This window comes from Ursus maritimus, unplaced genomic scaffold (assembly GCF_017311325.1).
Source record: "Ursus maritimus isolate PB19 unplaced genomic scaffold, ASM1731132v1 scaffold_33, whole genome shotgun sequence".
Classification (NCBI taxonomy): Eukaryota; Metazoa; Chordata; class Mammalia; order Carnivora; family Ursidae; genus Ursus; species Ursus maritimus.
The window spans coordinates 582,211-604,049 of record NW_024425897.1 but is presented as its reverse complement, the minus strand read 5'-3'; the positions used below and the strand labels follow the sequence as shown (position 1 = coordinate 604,049).

The 21,839-nt window shown below is 39.6% G+C and overlaps 1 protein-coding gene across 1 annotated transcript in view; it reads right to left on the bottom strand.

Annotated features, from left to right (window-relative positions):
• Window positions 1–21,839, bottom strand: part of SPECC1L (sperm antigen with calponin homology and coiled-coil domains 1 like) — a 122,720-nt gene that overhangs the window by 66,551 nt on the left and 34,330 nt on the right. Inside the window, exons 3-5 of the mRNA XM_040619485.1 lie at window positions 15,899–16,052; window positions 10,215–11,848; window positions 8,716–8,923 (exon numbers count right to left, since the gene is read on the bottom strand). Of these exons, the coding sequence (XP_040475419.1) occupies window positions 8,716–8,923; window positions 10,215–11,848; window positions 15,899–16,052 (1,996 nt within the window). The remainder of the gene's footprint in view (window positions 1–8,715; window positions 8,924–10,214; window positions 11,849–15,898; window positions 16,053–21,839) is intronic.

Here is a 21,839-nt window from a genome sequence, read left to right as displayed (position 1 = left end):
CCTTAAATTAACAAATTATTAGGTTTTAATCAACACCCTAAAGTAGGAGTGTGCTGTTGTCTTTTCTTAAACTACTCATCTTCCCCTCCCAGTTCCATCAGGAATCTGCTCTGCTGTAAACCTCTGTGACATGATACCTTTAATTCAACACTGACACACTTGTGTTGATATTTTTTTTTAATTTTTTAAATTTTTCTTTCTTTTTTTTATTTTAGAGAGAATGCATGAGCAAGGCGGGGAAGGACAGAGGGAGAGAGAATTTTTTTAAATTAAATATAATGTATTATTTGTTTCAGGGGTACAGGTCTGTGATTCATCAATCTTACACAATTCACAGTGCTCACCACAGCACCTACATCCTCCCCAATGTCCATCACCCAGCCACCCCATCCCTCCCACACCCCTCCACTCCAGCAACCCTCAGTTTGTTTCCTGAGATTAAGGATCTCTTACAATTTGTCTCCCTCTCTGGTTTCGTCTTGTTTCATTTTTTCCTCTCTTCCCCTATGATCCTCTGCCTTGTTTCTCAAATTCCGTATCAGTGAGATCATATGATAATTGTCTTTCTCTGATTATTTCACTTAGCATAATACCCTCCAATTCCATCCACATCACTGCAAATGGCAAGATTTCTTTTTTTCTTTTTTTCTTTTTTTTGGATGGAGAGAGAGAGAATCTTAAGCAGGCTCCATGCTCAGCACAGGGCCCAACACAGGGCTCAGTCTCATGTCCCTGAGATCATGACTTGAGCTGAAACCAAGAATCGGATGCTTAACCAACTGAACCACTGAGGCGCTCCCCAGATATTATATATGTGTAACAATTATTATAAATATATAATGATGATACATTTTCTAAAGCTGAATAAAAAATAAATGAGATACTGGGGCGCCTGGGTGGCTCAGTCGTTAAGCGTCTGCCTTCAGCTCAGGGCGTGATCCCAGGGTCCTGGGATCGAGCCCCACATCAGGCTCCTCCGCTGTGAGCCTGCTTCTTCCTCTCCCAATCCCCCTGCTTGTGTTCCCTCTCTCGCTGGCTGTCTCTCTGTCAAATAAATAAATAAAATCTTAAAAAAAAAAAAAAAAGATAAAACATGGGGGGGAAACCTGGCCAATTTTGGTAGCCAGTAGTTAACTTCCTCCCATTGTTCAACACAAAATTGTTCAACAAAGTTGGGGCCTCTGAAATAAAAACGATTCAAAATTTACATTAACTCAAAAATTACCTCATAAGTACCTCCTTTGTACCAGGCTTTTTTCTGGATGCTTAAGATATAAGGGAAAGGGGAGGGGCGCCTGGGTGGCACGGCGGTTAAGCGTCTGCCTTCGGCTCAGGGCGTGATCCCGGCGTTAGGGGATCGAGCCCCACATCAGGCTCTTCCGCTATGAGCCTGCTTCTTCCTCTCCCACTCCCCCTGCTTGTGTTCCCTCTCTCACTGGCTGTCTCTATCTCTGTCAAATAAATAAATAAATAATCTTAAAAAAAAAAAAAAGATATAAGGGAAAGGGGAAAAAGATATAGTCCCTACCCTCTTAGGGACAGAAAAGAGGATGTTTTCATACAAAAAGGATCAGGCTTTAAAAGTCTGTCTCTGTACAAGCTGCTTCCGACCTCATTTAACCTGGAAACTGATGGTCAAAAGGGCCATTCAATTTTGTTAAGAGCAAAGTGGACACGGTTGAGTCCAATGCCCTGATCCTTATCTCTGGAGGCAAGGATGACTCAAACCAGCATGGATCCTCGGCTCCCATATGACCTACATACAGATGAATTCAAGGTCTTGGTGATATTATCAGACATAGATAAAAAGGACAGTAGCTGAAATACTTCTACTCTTGAGAACACTAGGAGTTACACCTTTAATTTACACTATAGTTAAATGCAAAAATTTGGGGGTGCCTGGGTGGCTCAGTTTAGCACCTGCTTTCGGCTCAGGTCATGATCCCAAGGTCCTGGGATCGAGCCCCACATTGGGCAGCCTGCTTCTCCCTCTCCCTCTGCTGCTCCCCCTGCTTGTGCTCTCTCGTGCACTCGCTCTCTGTCAAATGAATAAATAAAATCTTTAAAAAAATAATAGATAAATAAATAAATAAATGCAAAAACTTTTGTAATTAAAATAGGCAAGCAAAAAAAAATGTGAATTTCTCTTCCTCAGCTGAAAACTGGTTTCCTTTTTTTCTGGTCACAAAAGACCTATCTACGTATCTTTAGATAATTCACAAAAGACAAATGACAGCAAATCTAACTACTCCTCACTTTTCACATTTGGTGTGTCTTGATTCTCAGGTGACATTTTAAGCCACCTGGCCACCTTAGATTGGTCATAAAATCCCAGATTTCATTCATTTCTTTGGTTCTTATTCTTTTCTCTTTCCCAAACTCTACATTCATGGCCACATCATCACTACTCTTAAAAGGGCATTCTTCCCCACTCAGCACTATGTATTCATTATTGTCATGTCTTATTAATCCTTGTAAATAGAAAGGAAAGGAAGCTGGCAGCCAGTGGACATATTTAGGCAGAATAACGTGCACTACAAGTGTCTCTAGGGAATCTGACTTAAACTTCATGAATCATAACTGTATTTTCACTTTGTAATGTAAAGTATTAAAAAGGACAACAGGATCTTCCTCCTCAGAACCCAAAGAAGTCTGTACTTCTGCTCTTGTTTTGAAGACTAGATTAAACAAAACTGCCGTCTGGCCCAATTAATGGTCACACAAAAGGGCACTGTTAGTCCTCAAGCCTCGGCCGCTAAATGCGCTAAAACTTCCTCCTCCAAGTTTTCTAGTATGAGGGACACTGCCATCTACTGTCTTCAACTCAAAAGCCACATTACATTCTATCAAAGAGCAGGCTATAATATCATATTTATTTATAAATTATAACTCAATTTTACAATGTTAGTTTTATTCTAGAAATCAGGTAAATTGCTACTCTCATTGGTATTAGACCAACTTTGCTCTGAAAAATCCCGGGCACTGCCCTGACCATTTAATAATGGGGTTCATAATCTTTTCACCACTAAGACCACTCATCCCTGACAAAGAAGGAACAATCAAACAGGCCTTCATTCTGGCCCAGTTGTATGCACATCACACATGCAGATGTTACTAGGCAGCGACCATGAGCACAGGCTCAACCTGTGACTCCTGGGGTATAAAACCAATGAAAGTTCACAAGCAACCTTTCCTGCCCTCCAAATCCAAAAAAACCCTCAAGGTACTGATACCTCAGTGCTGTCAGACCCTTACATCCTATCAAGTGCCTCCAACTAACACCAGGTGCAATTTCTAAAGGAAGAGAAAGGATGAGTGTAAACAATCAGTTAAAATACCACGCCTTAGGGGCACGTTGGGGGACATGGGCAGTATATTCAGCCACCAGGCCACAGCTTTAACCCCAAACCAGAATTCCTGATGCTGAAAGAGGACATAGATGAGTTTCAAATGAACCATTTACTACTTTTATTTTTCTTTATTTTTATTTTATTCGTTTTTATTCCTCTTCCCCCCCCCAAATAGGTAGAACTTTTCCCCTTTGATTCTAAAAGTAATGCATGCTCACAACAAAAAGTCTGGGAAACAGAAAAGGGTTGCAAAAATAAGATTACTCATGGGGTGCCTGGGTGGTTGAGTGTCTGACTCTTGGTTTCGGCTCATGTCATGATCTTAGGTTTTTGGGATCGTGCCCTGTGTCCAGGCTCCACACTCAGTGGGGAGTCTGCTTTTCTCCCTCTGCCCCTCCCCCACCACTCGCACGCTCGCTCTTTCTCTCTCTCTAAAATAAATAAACAAACCTTAAAAAAATAAAATAAGATTATTCATTATTTACATCTGGCATTTATCCTTCCAGACTTGATGTGTGTAAATTTTTTTCTTAAAATGGAATAATAGTTACATTTCTTCAAAAGCCTTTCCACTAAGCAGTAGCTAACGGACATCTATCAACAACTACAGGTCTGCAGCACTATCTGATGGCTGTGTTAGTGTTCCATCAACTGGATATATGATTTACTTTAGCAACCTCCTATTAACAAACAGAATGGTTCTACAATGTTTGTTATAAACACAGTAAGTATCTTTATACAACTATTCAGATATTACTTGAAGACACATTTCTAGAAGTGGAAGAAGGAAGGAAGGACCATTCGAAACTATCAACATGATCCAAGTTAATCCGTTAGAAGGTTCCAGCTCAAGAATGCAGGTTTTTGAGAAGTCACCATGTTATAAAATTTATTGTATAGGATACACTGAAATCAGTATTTCTTAAGGAACATCATTATGCCTGGCCACCATTTCAGAATAATGGTGTACTTAAAACGTTTATGATTTTAATTACAGAAGTAATACACATGGCTCATACTCTACTGACCATTACCTGCTTTATTCCACCTACGGCACTTTGCTGTACACACAGAGCTGCCTAATTTGTCCTCACTGGTGAAATGGCAGCCAGAGTAGGGATGCACTGTGCAACGCAGGGTATTAACCAGATCTCAACTGTTCAAAGTATAGGTACTTTCCAAGTTTTTGTGGTAAAGCAGCAATTCTGCAACATACGTATCTAAGTTTACATTTGCAAACTTATGTTTCTAAAGAACAGATTTCTGGAAGTGGATTGCTAAAGTACTGTTGTACTTTAAATTTTGATCAATACCCCAAAAAGGCTGCAGTCATCTATACTCCTTCCAACAGTACATGAGAGGGCCCTTTTCTTCTCTCATAGACTATCAATCTTTTTTACTTTCCACACCTGCTAGGTGAAAATTGGCATCTTGTTTTACTTTGAGTTTCTTTGCTTTTTTAGTGAAACTGAGCATCTTTTTTCACTTTTTCTGCTTACCTATTCATATGTTTTTTTTGGGCTAATGGATTGTCCTAATATTACTGATGTAAATAATCTCCTTAATATTTGATATGTGTTACCAATATTTTTCCCAATGTCCTTTATTTATGGCACTTTTGTTTTGCTGAACTGAAAATTTCAATTATACACAGTCAAATATGAGACTTTCCTTTATGGCTTCCCAGTATTCTTTAACATTTTTTTTTATTTTTATTTTTTTAAAGATTTTATTTATTTATTCGACAGAGACAGCCAGAGAGAGAGGGAACACAAGCAGGGGGAGTGGGAGAGAAAGAAGCAGGCTCATAGCGGAAGAGCCTGATGTGGGGCTCGATTCCCTAACGCCAGGATCACGCCCTGAGCCGAAGGCAGACGCTTAACCGCTGTCCCACCCAGGCGCCCCCAACATTTTTTTTTTTAAGTAGGCTCCACACCTAGCGTGGAGCCCAATGCAGGGTTTGAACTCACGACCCTGAGATCAAGACCTGAGCTGAGACTAAGGTTGGATGCTTAACGGACTAAGCCACCCAGGAACCCCTTCCCTGTATTTTTTAAAAAGGCTTTTCCCGGGGCGCCTGGGTGGCTCAGTCGTTAAGCGTCTGCCTTCAGCTCAGGGCGTGATCCCAGGGTCCTGGGATCGAGCCCCGAGTCAGGCTCCCTGCTCAGCAGGAAGCCTGCTTCTCCCTCTCCCACTCCCCCTGCTTGTGTTCCCTCTCTCGCTGTGTCTCTCTCTGTCAAATAAATTAAAAAAATCTAAAAAAAAAAAAAAGATTTATTTATTTGAGAGAGAGACAGCACGAGTGGAGGGGCAGAGGAAGAGAGAATTTCAAGTGGACTCTGTGCTGAGCACCAACCCCAAGGTGGGGCTCACTCCCAGGACCCTGAGATCATGACCTGAGCCGAAACCAAGAGTCAGACGTTTAACCAGCTACACCACCCAAGTGCCCCCTTAAAAATAAAATCTTTTAAAAAAAAAAAAAAAAGAAGAAGAAAAAAAAGAAAGTTCAATTTCTCAGTTAACAGCAAGTCCCCTATTCCAAGTGCTGACTTAGTATCAATCCAAAGTGCTAGAATTCGCTAAGAAATAAATTAACTCCTATCAGACTACAGAGATACAGCAACTAGTTTCATGTAATACACGAAACTTGCTTGGATCCTGGTTCCTATAGAAAACTATAGAAGACATTTTGGGGACATCTGAGAAAATGTGAATATGAGCTATTAGATGATACTAAGGAATTATACCAAATTTTACTAGATTTGATTATGAGGAGAATATTTAGGAGTCACATACTGGAATACTATATATCATGAGGTCTACAACTTACTGTCAGCTGGTTCAGTTAAACACACACACCCACACACGGAAGGTGAATACTGCAAAACATCACCAACATCTAGGCAGTGCATGCTAACTATACCATGCTGCCAATATTTCTGGATATTTGCTTTTCATTTCAAAAAATTGAGGGGAGAAGTTACATGGCTAAAAAGAAATTTTATTCAGGATTTTCAGCCATTTCATAATTAAAATCCACATAATGTTAACAAAATTTTTATTTTGGCAATGATTTTTTCATCCCAGGAATCCTTATCAGCTAACATTTTTCTCCCTTTTACCCCAATTACCACAAGATGTCACTCTTTCTGTATTCAAATCAAAAGTACTGCAAGGGAAAAGGCTGTTATCAGTACTACATGGAAAATGCACTCAACTTCCAAGTTAATCTGAAAAACTTTAGAACCTTTTATATTTAGGAAATAAAGTTAAATAAATCCTCTCAGTTCAGAGACAATGAAATACAGACTAGATATAAATGTTAAACTGAAAGTTTTTTAAAATTTCAGATAAGAAAGTTTTATCTGCAGGACTATCACTACCTCCAAGAAAACAGTCCCACAGTCAGCTACTTCAGTATCCAAATGTCTCAGAATGTTCCAAATAACCCTGGCGTCAATCCAGAGAACCGGGGCCAACTAGCCAGAGCTCAGAACTGCCACGAGACATGTTTAGGACTCCTGCAGATGACCCACTCTCTCCTAGAACTAGTTTAAACGTCCCCGGAGCACCTGGTGGCTCAGTCAGTTAAGCGTCTGTCTTCGGCTCAGGCCATGATCCCAGGGTCCTGGGATCAAGCCCCATATTGGGCTCCCTGCTCAGTGGGGAGCCTGCTTCTCCTTCTCCCTCTGCCTGCAGCTCCCCCTGCTGTGTGCTCTTGTGCATTCTCTTTCTCTCTCTGTCAAATAAATAAAATCTTTAAAAACAAAACAAAACAAAAAACCTCCCCAACTCTGCACCCACAGCACATGGGATCTGGCCCAACACTGTGTTTGCCTATTAAACCTCTGTCAAGGAATAACACACTGTCAGAGCCCAATGGAGCAGTATCATGAACCATAAGCTTTAAAAGCTTTAATTAATGTATCCAAAAATGGTTATTCCCATTCTCCCTGTCTCCACCCCCACCTGGATATCATTAAAGTGTACTACAACTTAAATTTTGTTAACATTTGAGAATCTGGATGAAGAATACATAAGAATTTTTAAGATGCGTTATTTGGAAATAATTCCAAATTTACAAAGGTGCAAAAACTGGTACAAAAAGCACCCATACACCAATTTCCTCAGATTTGCCTATGTTAACAGTTTACCCATCCATTTTCATCATTTGCTATCTTGTATCCCTAATTATCTGTCTCTGTCTATCTATCCCTGATGTTTTTCCTGAACCCTTTAGGGATATACATCATGGTCCTTTACCCCTAGCTATTCAGTGTGTGGTTCCTAAGTATAGGGACATTTACTTATACTTACATAAACACAGTATAGTTATCAACTTCATCAGTTTATACATATGTTTACCCAGCATCTACTTATGACCAGGTCTGTCATAACATCCTTTATAGCATTTTCCCTAGAATACCAGACCCAGTCTAGGCAAAGGTATTACATTTAATTGTCATGTCTCCCTAGGCCTCTTTAATCTGGAACTTTTCCAAAGGCTTTTATGACATTGGCATTTTTGAGAAATACAGCATCTCTTGCGTTTTTAGTAAAACAGTCTTTATTTTTTTGTCTATTTAATGTTCTTTATGATTAACTGAAGTTATGCCTCAGCCAGAATACGGCCTAGCTAATGCTGAGTCTGATTCTGTGTGCCTGTCACTCACACGATCACCCAAAGTGTTGCCCAATTTTTGCACTGTATAATTTCTAGTTATTTCTTTTTCCTCACTTGCAACATAATAAATAGTCTGTGGGAAGCCATTTTAAGATCACCCGAATTTCTGCTCCTCAACAAATTGTCAACACAGAAATGCTTTGTACTATTTATGTAACTTTTTATAAGTCTGAAATAATTATAAAATAGTTTCAAAAAACTTAAAGCAACTTAAAATTAGAATTTCAATGCTACCAGATCATCAAATCTCCTTGGTAAGGAGGAAAATCAGACAACAAATAAATACGTGTGCCTTAGACATAAGATTATGAAGGATGAATTTCTTTTGTCTCAGTATACTTGAAATCGCTTAAACAGTAAATGGCTTTTCCTAAGACCTAGAAAAATATAATAACAATCAGCTTTCCCTTTAAATGATTTTCTATAACTAAGCACAGTTTTAGAGCAATGCTTCCACTTAACAGTTCTTCCTTAGGAACAAAACACAGCAGTCCAAAAACTATTGCCTAATGTGTGAAATACGCGTGGCCACATGCGTATTTCTGCTGGGCACTGTCCACTGCACCTGCCTCACCGCAGCAGTCAGAGCGACCAACTTTCATTCTGTTACTGAATGCAAACTATCCCCACTTGTTAAGATGGGTAGGACAAAAAGGAATGAAAAGTTCCCCCATCGCTTACTCTCTAAATCGGAAATAATGAGGTTGTCATGGAGTTTCACGGCTCGGTGTTGTTCTACTTCATCTTCAAGTTCAAAGATGGTTTCTTTCATGTCGCTCCTCTCTGTCTCTTTTTCTTCTAGCTCTGATCTTAGTTTCTCTAATGTCATATTCAATTCTTCTATTTGTTTCTTAGCTTCTTCTTGGAAGGCTCGGTAGTCATCTTCTACCTATGGAGAACCAATGGTACAGATTAGAAAAGTAAGAGCTGCTCTAAGAAAAATTCTAGAATGGAGATATACACTGTTCCAAAGGAAGCTAAGCATGAATTGCTAGGTATGAACTAAAACCACCTGTGCGATAACTATCTGAAAGTATGAAAAGGCACTCTACAGTAATATAGAATTTTATGTAATATGCTTAAACATAATTTGTTGCTACATCACTGACAAATTATACTGACATACCACTGAACTTTACTAGATTATTTATAAGGAAATTTTGGAAATTCTTCCTTCTCCAAAGTTTGGACCAAAGGCATGCATGTGATTAATAATTAACATCCTCTCCCACAAAATTTTTAAAAAATTAATTTTAAATAAAATAAAAATTTTTAAAAAGTCTGATGTGTGACAGTTTCATTACCGAAATAAAAATGGAAGCAAATTCTCAAATACTGTCATTGCAAAAGTATCAGCTGAAAGGGCCCCCTGACACATATGCTCCAACAAATAATACATCCCCTAAACTGTATCTCTAAACATCATCACTAAAAAAATTAAGATCTAAATTATTTAAATTTTGGCCAAAGATATACTAATGTATCTTACTTTAAAAATCACTGCACTAAAATAGGAAATAAAATGTAAGATAGAATAATTGGATAACTCATGCAAATAAACACTGCATCAGCAATCACATGGGGCACAGACCGTTGGCCGGAGTGCGAGCAACCCCGGGCTGTAGTTCTGCACAAGTCCTCATTATCGTGGTAGGTGTAAAACAAGGGGGCTGTACCCATGATCTCTAAGGTTCTCGCCAACAAGACCTAGCCCTCTAAGAAACAGGAGCCTCCATAGTCCAAAAATATTTTTTAACTCAAAAAAGAACTCTATTTGAAAAACTACAACCACGGGAAAAGGGATAGACATTGCTGATCCCACAGACAGGTCTCCCGGCTCTCATGTCGCCTGTGCCAAAACACATTAGCGATGAAGAGGTAAAACTGCATGAGATACGATGCCCTGGGCGCACCCAGACTAGAGACAAATTCCACTGTCATTCTAGTGCCTTCCTCTCACAGGCAAGACAACAGCAACAAAACGCGAGCGAAAGTGACATTATTTTAAGAATACTCTTGACTGTATCCCTGTAAAGAAAACCATTCTCAAGCTTTAAAACAAAATCAGCCTTAAAAAAGTGAATGACACATCACACAAGTGACACTGGCTTTCAGTAAGCACGGGCTGTCCTGCAGCTGCACAATGTTGCTCCAAAACATTTTATCTACTTGAACAGTACCTTTGCAATGGTGTCCTGCAATCGATTGGCATCATTTCGGGTGTGAGCTAGGTCTTCCTGCAGGCTACTAGCCAGAGTCTCTGCTTTTTCTTTGTCCAGCCTGACACTCTCCAGGAGATCTTGAATATCAGATTTGTCTCCAGAGTTATGGATGGAATACAGCTCCGCCACTTTCTGCTTTTCATTCTCCAGCTGAGCTTTCAGGCGGTTCATCTCTATCTGATCGCTGGCCACCGTGGATTTGTACTCCTCTAATGTGGCTGCCAAGGCTGCTTTCCCCTTCTGCTCAGACTCAATAATTCGCTCCATATGGTGATTACGTTCTTTCAGCGCCCCTATCATTTCTTGAGCTTCCTTGTTGTCTTGTTCTGCCATCTTCAGAGTATTGCTTAAATGCTGCTGGACACCAAGAAGTTGCTCTCGTTCAAAACGGGCATTCTCTGCTAGATCCATGTAACGTTGCTCCAATTCCATGTAGCGTCCGCTTTTCACATCCTCATCTATGACATAAGAAATGTGGTGCTCATCGAGAAGGGAGCGGAAATATTCAATTTGTCGGCTGAAGTGTTCTAACTTATCACTCTGCTGACATAAAGACTCCATAAGAATAACCTTCTCTTCTCCAAGCCTTTCATTTTCACTATTCAGTTCCTGGGTTATCTGCTGTAAATCAGCTAGCTCTTGCAGAGTTGCCTGAAGCTCCTCACTTGTGCTGTGTTGGTTCTCTTCCATCTGATGTATCCGTTCTGTCAAGCATGCGACGGACACTTCACTCGCGTTGCCACTGCTCCCCTTCCGGGAGCGCTCCATGCTCGGAATGCCTTCTGACTCTGAGGACGATGGTGCATCCAGGGCGTCATCACTCGACGTGAGGGGCTGGTACACCTCACTGCACTCGCTGTCCAGGTTGTCCATGGAGTTACTGTGCTGATGGTCCATGAGGGTGTTTTCATCCTGACTCAAGAGATCCTCCACAGAGCCAGGGGCAGAGCCTTCCACCGAAGAGGTCAGGGTCCCTCCTCCATCGCTCTGGTTGCCAGGGGTGATTTCTGGGCTCAAGGACTGATAACCAAACAGTTTTTCGGAATTGTCTAACCTCTGCTCTAGGGAAAAGCCCAGCGCGTTCAACCTGTCCTTTAACATTCTGTTTTCGTTTTTTAGCTGGTTGAGTTCTTCCCGGATGGCAGTATTCTGTTCCTGCAACTGCAGTAAAGTGGATTCGACATCAGTTGGCTGGTGAGCAATGATGGCTTCCTTCTCCTCAGATTTTTCATCACCCTCGGAATGACCCTCATTAATGCCCAGCTGAGCACGCATGTCTCGGAGTTCGTTCCTCAAATGTAAGATTTCCACGTCTTTGGTTTTTGCCAGTGTGAGAAGATCTTTCACTTTGGCTTCCAAAGCAGCTTTGTCACTGATCTGATTGTCCGACTTAGACTTGCTCATGCGAACATCACATTCCGTTGCTGTGCGACTGCGGGAACGCTTGGCCAATGCCACGTCATTAGCTCCCTGACCAGCAGAAGGTAGTTTTTTGCTCTGGTTTAGTCGGGTACGCTCACGTAATCTTTCTCTAGTAGAACCAGATTCTTTATTACCTATGGAAGTGCTCCGCTTGGTTGAAGAACTTGTGCCTAAATGTTTAAAATGAAGAATGTAAGGCAAAAATATTGGCAAGAAAAGGCACATAGGTTATGCCTGAGGTCTAATCAGGTGAAATCTAGAGACCGACACTGATTCTGACCTACAGTAATCTTGCCTTAGATTCTGGTTACTTTAAAATTCTGTTTCCTCAAAACCATATCGTTCATCTTTTAATTATTAATGAAAAAGAAGTTATACACTGAATTGTATACTTCAAAAGGGTGAAATTTACAAAATGTGAATTATATCTCAATAAATCTATTACATAAAGGAGTTCCACATTAATTTGTATCCTAAACCATGGCTTTAAACAAGTGGCCAGGGGCATAATATGAAGCGGACTCTAGGATTAAGCAGTCAGGTAGCAAACTAGCTATAGAAGCAGATGGTAAAGAAAGATCACAGATGAGCAAGAAGGGAGAGGCAGCTTCCGGACAAACCAAAAATCTATGCTACCTACCTACACACAAAAAGTATGATCAAAGTAAGTGCAAAAAGTTTTCACATCATAGAATGCCACATAAATAGTACCAATGACATTAATTACAATAGGGCTAACGTGTACTTAGCACTTACTTTACACACACACAGGTGAACACTTCACATACATTAATTTATACAAGCCTCATTATTATCTTCATGAAGAAACTCACACTCAGAGATGCTAAATAATTTACCAATACCCCACATGTAATAAGTAGATGAGCCAAGATTCAAATGAAGGCAAACAGTCTGGCTCCAGAATCTGAAACTTAAGTAGTATGTTATGCTGCCTCCCTAAATGTTAGAAGACAATAATGCACTAATGCTAACTAATGATGCACATTATCAACTATGCTACATAAATCACTATTACCTGACTGATAAAATTCTAAACCTATGAAAACTGACATGATCGTGTGCTTAATACAGAAAGAATAGGAATATGCTTACCTATAAACACTTAAGAAATAATTAGCTGCTTTTTACTTTGAAAAATAAGATTGAGAGCTAATCAGTAAGTATTTTGTAAGAACCTGCTTTTTATGTGGCAGGCACCAGGCTGCAGGGTAAGAGGGAGTGAAAGGTTAATGTGGTGTAGGAAGACAGTCACTAATTCTGCCAGGGATCAGGTGTAGAGCAGGGGAGGGAATTCTGGCTGGCCACAGGACAGGATGAGGAAGCAGAAGTGAACAGGATACACAGCAAGGAAAAGTAAGGTCACGCAATTAATGGGAGCAGCAGGGGTAATTTTTATGGGGCCCTGAACACCAGGGTAAATTTAGTGAGTCCCACAGTAAATGTTCAATACATGTTCTGGAGCAGGCAAGACACACAGGGAACAGCATTTTTATGAAAATGAATCCAGAGGCTGCTAAGTGAAACACCTGAGGAAGAAGAGCAGTCAAGGAGGAAGGTGGGCAGGCAGAGCAGTAAGAGTAAAGGAGGGTCTACATTTGGGGAGTGACATCAGGATCTCTGCAAGAACAGAGCAGGGATGATACATCTATTAACAGATTTACAGGGTGGAAGTAACAAGATGAGGAGAAACAACTGCAAATGGAGGCCAAAAAAGGAAAAGGGTGGTATAACCAGAAGTATTCATTCTCGCCCCCATTTCTGTAGACAGTACCAATCATCCTTCTTTTCCAAACCAAAACCCGTCCTAAGAAGGAAAAGATCTGGGCATGCCTGAAAGACAAAAGGAAAGGAGCCAGGAATGAGGGGAGGGATTGATAATGCCCCCAAAGGAAAGGAGAGGTAAAGGAACAAGAAAGGAAGAGAGAACATGACAAAGAAAAACTCCCCTTCTGGGATTTTTGTGCCCAGTGAGTAGATGGAAGAATCCGAGTTACTGACAAGTGACCTGGTCTTAGAGAAGTCACGGGGAGTAAATAAAGGTAAAGCAGATCAACTGAAGAGTTAAGGATGTTGTCAGGGGCTGAACTGTGTCCTCCAAATTCATATGTTGAAGCCATAACCCCCAGTACCTCAGAATATGACTGTATTTGGGGAAAGAGTAATTAACTTAAAGAGATACCTATATTAATGTGGGGTTTGTTACGGTGGGCCCTAATCCAATCTGACTGGTATCTTTATAAGAAGAGGAGACCGGGACACAGACACAGAGAGAGGGATGACCACATGAGGAGAACTACAAACCAAGGAGAAAGGCCTCAGAAGAAGTCAAACTGGCCAACACCTTGATCTCAGACTTCCAGCCAGTTCTGGTGAGAAACTACATGTCTGTTATTTAAGCCACCCAGTCTGTGCATTTTGTTATGGGTGCCTAAACTAATAGAGATGTACAAAGCCGCGTCCAGAAGAGGCAATGGATCCAGGGAGGAAATAACTGAATCCAGCCTGTGAGGGCAGGTGGCACTGGTCAGTAGGGAACCAGGGTACAAATGTGAGGGAGCTCTCCCAGTAAACTCTAAAAGTTGGAAATAGGAAGAGATATAGATGGCATTAGAGTACTTAATTTCCTTACCACACAAGCTGCAGTGTTAAGTGTGGTGATGAGCTCGGGCTTGAGAGTAAAAGACCTAAGTTGCAGTCCTTGCTCCACCACCAGCTTTGCAGCTGGTACAACGTGGTATGGTACCCAACAAATATTTTCTGAGCAACTGAATGCAAGGCCTTAGGCAAGATACTTAAGCTTTAAGCACAGCTCTCACATCTCTAAAATGAGAATAATAGCCTCAACCTCATAGGGCTATAGTGAGGATAAAATAGAATGGTGCCTGGTATAATAGTGCCTTCCTCACGATCATACCACATGACTATTACAACTAACAGGGGGGCGTGATCTGGGATAGAAGGATGAGAGATAGAAGGATGGGTCCACAGAAGATCAAAGTAGGAGAGAGGACAGTAGGTAAACCTGGGCTAGGAAAAAGTCTAATACATACACAAAGGGCTAATGGCCTAAATAATGAATGATAAAGAAGGTCTACTATAATTTTTGCCAATGTGCTTTCAACAGCTGTATTACAAACACATGATCTTGGAGTGCCTAGCTGTCTCGGTCTGTGGAGCATGTGACTCTTGACGTCGGGGTTGTGAGGTCGAGCCCCACGTTGGGTGTACAGATTACTTAAAAATAAAATATTTAAATACATAATAAAAACTAAAATAAATAAATAAAAACACATGATCTTGTGTTTACTGGAAGTTTTTAAAGTTTTTTTCTATATGTGTAAGAAGTAAAATATGATAGCATTATTCCTTGGACTATAGGATGAGTTCATTTACAGACTCCATCAAATCTAAAGCTAACTGCTGCTAATGAATGAAGAATGGTAGAACAGGAGTGAATGGATCCAGCACTGATCATCAAAGGCCGCTAGCATCTTGGAAAGACAGACACCAGAAATGATGCGCCTACTGGTGGATGGACAACTACTATGTATGGAGTCTTGGAGAAAAAAAGGAACCTGAAACTGTCCCATCAAGGCTCTAGATCCAATGACATTAACAGTAAATGAACAAAGGGACACGGTCAAGGACACGAAGGAGACATAACATCAAAATCCAGATCATGGGAAAATATACGTCAAACCACCTATTTTTCTACAAAAATTAAACTGTAAGAAAAAAACAGATTTAAGAAGTAACAAGAATTATATATGGACTTTAAGTGAATCCTGATCCACAGACAGTAAATATACATATGCAGTATTTATGAAAACGTTAGAAATTTGAATAAGTATTTCTTTATATTTATGATTTAAGGAATGACTATTAATTATTTTAAGGGCTGATAATGGTATTGTGATTATATTTTTAGGGGAATTCTTATCTTTCAAAGATAATTACATATTTGTGGATGAAATTATAGGACACTTGGAATTTGCCTCAAAATAATGAGGGAAGGTAGACGTCAAGGAATTAAGACTGGCCATCGGTTGATTAAGGTGATGAGTATAGGTGGCTGAAATACAAATACTTTTGTACCTGTCTAACATTTTCTGTAATGAAGGGAACCCCTTAAATACCACAGCACTCTGCTATTCAAACAAAAGAAGCAATTTAACTCTTACTCTGAATGTCACCCATACCTGTGCTGATCTTGGATTTGTTCTCCACGGTGGTCATGGCAGGGGCCGATGCTGAAGACGCTGTGGAAGAGCAGGTGCTTTTCTTTCCTTTAACACCATTAGTCACAGTCACCCCTCCAGCCATTCCAGCTAAGAGGTCATCACTGCTCTTGGTCTAGAAGCAACAGAATATAAAAGCAAACTGATTAGATGAAGCAAGAGTAAATAATATTTTGAGACTAAACAAAGCTCTTGGCTTTTACATTGAATTCAAGATCTAGAGCTCTACAAAGATTTTCTGACAGTTACCAAGCAGCAGTACTTCATACTGCGCTACAGAAAGAGAACCTCTTTACCGGTTTATAAACAATCACACAATTCTTCTTAAAATATGAAAATCACATATGTAATCGAAGACTTTATGGAAGCCTACTGTGTGCCCACATGTGCCAGTCAGTGAGGGACAGGAAAAAGTGAAGACATCCTCTTTGTTACTCTTTCATCTAGGACATGAATTATGAACAGGGATCATCTGAGCGCTATCACATGGACGCTGAGGAAAGTTCTATAATGCCACAGAAAACGCCACCCTGCAATTTCGAGAGGGAAATACCACTAAGAACCTGAATTAATCTTTATCGTTTTAAAGTAAATCAGTGATGGAACCATTATTTTGAAATTTATTTTTCTTACCTGACCTCATTTTTTAGTAGTCTAACTTAAGCCAAATTTGAAAGATTTTTTTCTTAAAGCTTAGGTAATATATAAAATCCAGAGAGTTTAAGATTAGAGTGAGGGTTAGCCTAAATGATCACACTACTTGAGAAAGACCCTTTGTAATACTTACTTATATTTTACAAAGACTGAAAAAAATACAAGCTTTTTAAAAAGCAAACAAGCGTCAACTATACTTCAATTAAAAAAAAAAGAAAAGAAAACAAGCACTCTGGATAATGAGATCAGGTATAAAATTATTACTTAAAAAATAGTGAAGAAACCTGTTTTTACTTCTAGGAATGGAAGACCACAGAGGAGTCAAAAATCTCTGAAAAAAAGAAAAACTACTTTTTTAAAATTAATTAATTCATTTGAGAGAGAGAGAGCACAAGTGGGAGGGGCAGAAGGAGAGGAAGACAGAATCTCAAGCAGACTCCATACTGAGATACCAGGATCCCGACATTAAGACCTGAGCCTAGGGACGCCTGGGTGGCTCAGTTGGTTAAGCATCTGCCTTCAGCTCAGGTCATGATCCCAGCGTCCCGGGATCCAGTCCCGCATCGGGCTCCTTGCTCGGTGGGGAGTCTGCTTCTCCCTCTGCTGGCTCTGCCTGCCACTCCCCCTGCTGTGCTCTCTCTCTCCCCCTCTCTAACAAATAAATAAATCAAATCTTTAAAAAAAGAAAAAAAGAGCTGAGCCAAAACCAAGAGTAGGATGCTCAACCAACTAAGCCACCCAGGCACCCCAAGAAAAACTAGTTTTTAATAAAAAACAACCAAAAAGTTTTGTCCCATTAAGGTGAAAGCGTAAGTTAGCCAACTGATTTACTACTGTTGTCTATCTGGAGCCACGCAACCATAATAAATTCTGAGGCAATCATAATAAATTCATCTCTACAGATTAAAATGCTTCATAAATTACTAATCTCTAAAGTCTCTTCCTGTTCTAAATGTCAGTAGACTAGATTCTGTTCTCATCATTCAATTATAAAAGTTACAATATAATACCATTAGCTAGGTCAATCTGTCTTACTAGAGGTAGAAAAGGATTAATGTTTTAAATGAATTAAACTAATTAAGCTTTGGTAATTTAGGATTGTCACATTATGAAAAATCTAGTTATACAAAGAGGAAGGAGGATACTTCATTAATCATTAAGGATTATTCATATTCTTTAAGACTAGTTCCTGTTTATGAAACTGGTCATCAACTATGATGCAAAAAATTTGTAAATCAAGTTCTACTTCCTTCCTGTCAATTTGTCCCTCAACAATTTATCAGTATATAAACTCAACATACCCATATATTTTCAAATAACCTTTTATATTCCATTAATAGAAGTTAGAATTATCTTTGAGGTAATTTTTCTTCCTCCATAAGTTAAATGATAGTAGTTTACTGGCACATGAATAAACAGTGGAATAGAAAAGAATCCAAAAAAAAAAAAAAAAAAAACCAAAAAACCCACAACAACTGCATTATATAGACACCTGATTTATGACCAAAGAAGTAGTATAGAAAAAAATGGGTTTTTCAGTAAATGATACTAGGTCAACCGCATATTCACAAAAGAAAAAAAAATGAATGAGCCCTATTTCACACATTATCAAAAATAAATTCCAAGGCTTTCTAACTATGATTCAAAATCCTGAATGATGAAACAAAGGATTATTTTGACTACATAAAAATTAAAATCTTAAAAAATTTTAAAAGTCCTGAGCATGATACAAAAATGAGAAACTGGGAGAGTATATTGCAGTATCTTATAAATAAAGGGCCAATATCCTTAATACACAAAGAACTCTTAGAAATCAATGGGTAAGGGGCGCCTGGGTGGCACAGCGGTTAAGCGTCTGTCTTCGGCTCAGGGCGTGATCCCGGTGTTCTGGGATCGAGCCCCACATCAGGCTCCTCCACTATGAGCCTGCTTCTTCCTCTCCCACTCCCCCTGCTTGTGTTCCCTCTCTCGCTGGCCATCTCTATCTCTGTCAAATAAATAAATAAAATCTTAAAAAAAAAAAAAAGAAATCAATGGGTAAGAGACACATAGAAAAGTGAGCAAAATAAACAATCACCTACAATCAATCCACACACAATACAAAAAGTATAACCAGTCTAACTCACAATAGGAGAAATGCAAATTAAACAACACTGAGATACCACATCTCACCTATCAGACCGGTAAAAATGAAAAGTTATCACATGTTCCTTTGTGAAGGATGTGGGGAAACAGGTGCTCTCTTAAGTTGCTGGTGAGAACGCAGCTGGATGTGGCCTTATAAAAGGCATCTGGCAATGTCTAACAGAACTCCATATGCATTTACTTTGTACTCTGCAATCCACCTCTAGGAATTTCACCTGAAGACATACCTCCAATAATACAAAAATACATATGCTTAAGATTACTAAATGCAGCACTGCCTTTTAAAAAAGATTTTATTTATTTATTTATTTATTTGAGAGAGAGAGAGAGAGTGTGCCTGTGCACACAAGCAGGGGAGGGGTGGTGGGAGAGGGAGACGCAGACTCCCCGCTGAGCAGGGAGCTTGACACGGGGCTCAGTCTCAGCACCCTGGGATCATGACCTGAGCCAAAGGCAGACACTTAACCGAGCCACCCAAGCACCCCTGCAGCATTGTCTTTAACTGCAAAATACTGGGAACACCTTGAATGCCCATACATAGAACAGTAGCTCAATAAACTATAGTACATCCATACAGAGACACATTAAACAGAATGAGAGGGCGCCTGGGCGGCTCAGTCAGTTAAATGCCTGCCTTCCGCTCAGGTCATGCATGACCCCAGGATCCTGGGATCAAGCCCCACATTGGGTTCCCTGCACAGCAGGAAGCCTGCTTCTCCTTTTCCTACTCCCCCTGCTTGTGTTCCCTCTCTCGCTGTCTCTCTCTCTCTCTGCCAAATAAATAAATAAAATCTTAAAAAAAAAACAGAACGAGAAAGACTGCTATAAATTGGTGTAAAGAAATTTCTAGACTACATTAAGTGAAAAAAAACAAAGTGTAGAAACAGATCTAATTATGACAACTTCTGTGTAACAAAGGGTAAATAACACAATAAATATACATGTATCTGATCATTTGTGCAAAAAGAAATACAGGAAGGGAAAAACAAAAACCTAACCACACTGTTTACCTCCAACAGATGGCTGGGGACAGAGTAAGGAGGAATGGGGGGGAAGGGAGGGGCACTTCTCCGAACACATCTTCTCCTAATTCTGACATGTGGAATTGAACTTTGGTAGTGTTTCACATGCTCGCAGTTAATTAATTAATTAAACAAGGGTAGGGGAAACCCTAAAATGAAACACAATAGGAACAAATGGACCCAGCTGCATTTCTAATAAATAACAAAGCCACACAGGGTGAAGGGTAGAGAAGAATCCAAGTATCCTCTGAAAATAGTATTTTGACCATAAATCCTCAAACTCTCAAGCTAAAGACCAAAAAGAGTATGCATTTTGAACTCTACCTGGTAGATTAGTTTTTAGCAGTGGTATGGCAATTCTGTAACTATTGCCTACATATTCTAGGACTGAGAAAATAAATAAATATATTAGAATGAAAGCCAGATTTCTCACTGTCAGGAGACTAGATTACAATTACAGAAAGTGAAAAGGGTACTCTAAACATTGTCAACTGGATTTGGAAGTAACAGTGTGAACTCACAGGTTTTAATATACATGGAAGAAACAGACACAGAAATTGATAAAGATATGAGTGTGCACATGTGTGTGCACACGTGTGTGTGTGTGTGTTTCCTCTCTGCTGAGCAGGCCTAAAACAACAATACACTCAAAAGCAATGAACACACCTAGCTTCCAAAGGCCTTATTTTTTTTTTAATTTAAATTCAATTAATTAATATATAATGTATTATTTGTTTCAGGGGTACAGGTCTGTGATTCATCAGTCTTACATAACGCCCAGTGCTCACCACAACACATTCCCTCCCCAGTGTCCAAAGGCTTTAAGTGCTATCCTCCACTAAAAGGAACAAGGCCTTCTTGAAGGAAAGGCTGACTGTGGGCTAGGGCTGGAGAAATAGAAAACTTCTCATGTCAGAAATTAAGGGGTTGCTCAAAAAAGAATAGGAACACTTTGAAAGGACACCAGAGTCAGCTTGAAGGGTCTCCCACTGACCAAATAGGGAACAATATGAGCACCAAAATAAACGATGCTAACCACTGACAGCCCACTGAATAAGAATCCATTGTTCCACACTAACATAACTGAATATACAGATGGAGCAAAAGTGAAAACTCCTTCTTGTAAGTAGAATGCCAGCTACTAAATGTAGAAAGATGATGGAATTCGAAAACTACCACTTGGCAAAAATCATACTGATAACTGATTCTGGAAAGAACAGTGAAGAATTGCTAAAACTAGGGTGTGAAAGTCTGATGCAAAAGAGAATATTTACGAAGTCTCAAAGTACTTTTGACAAGATACTTATGCGTTACAAAAGGAAACAGAGTAACCTGATAGCAAACCAGACACCACCTTAACCAAATTAAGTTAACATCACCAGGAATGGAACACATTGACACCATGTGCTTCTGGAAATGCTGCACCAACGACATGTGGCTTCTGTGGGACTTCAGCCAAAAACCCATAAACCCAACCTAATCTCAAGAAAAAACTGAGAAACCTAAATCTGGAAGATAGTCTACCAAATAAACTGGCCTACGTTCTTTAGTAATATCAATGTCACAAAAGACAAAGACTGAGGAACTATCCCAAATTTAAGAAGAAAAGAAGAGTGTGACAACTAAAAGTAATTCACTATCCTGGACTGAAAGCTGGACCAGAAAAAAATTTTCTTCTTTTTTGCTAAAATGGACATTAGCACAGTTGGTGAAATTTAATTAAAATCTAGAGATGAAAAACTAGCATTTTATCAATGTTCACTCCCAGATTTGGTAATTGTACTGTGGTTATAAAAGAGAATGGAGTGTCTCGGTAGCACAATCGGTTAAGCATCTGCCTTCCACTCAGATCATGAGCTCAGGGTCTGCTTCTCCTTCTCCCTCTGTGCACTCTCTCACTCTCGCTCTCACTCTCTCTCAAGTAAATAAGTAACAATCTTTTAAAAATTAATTCTAGATAGACTGAGGATCTATATTTAGATGTAAATTTATACATGTATATTTAGATGTATATTTAAATGTAAAATAATAACACTCTTGAAAAAATAGGAAACTATCTTCTTGACCTTGGGATAGGGAAA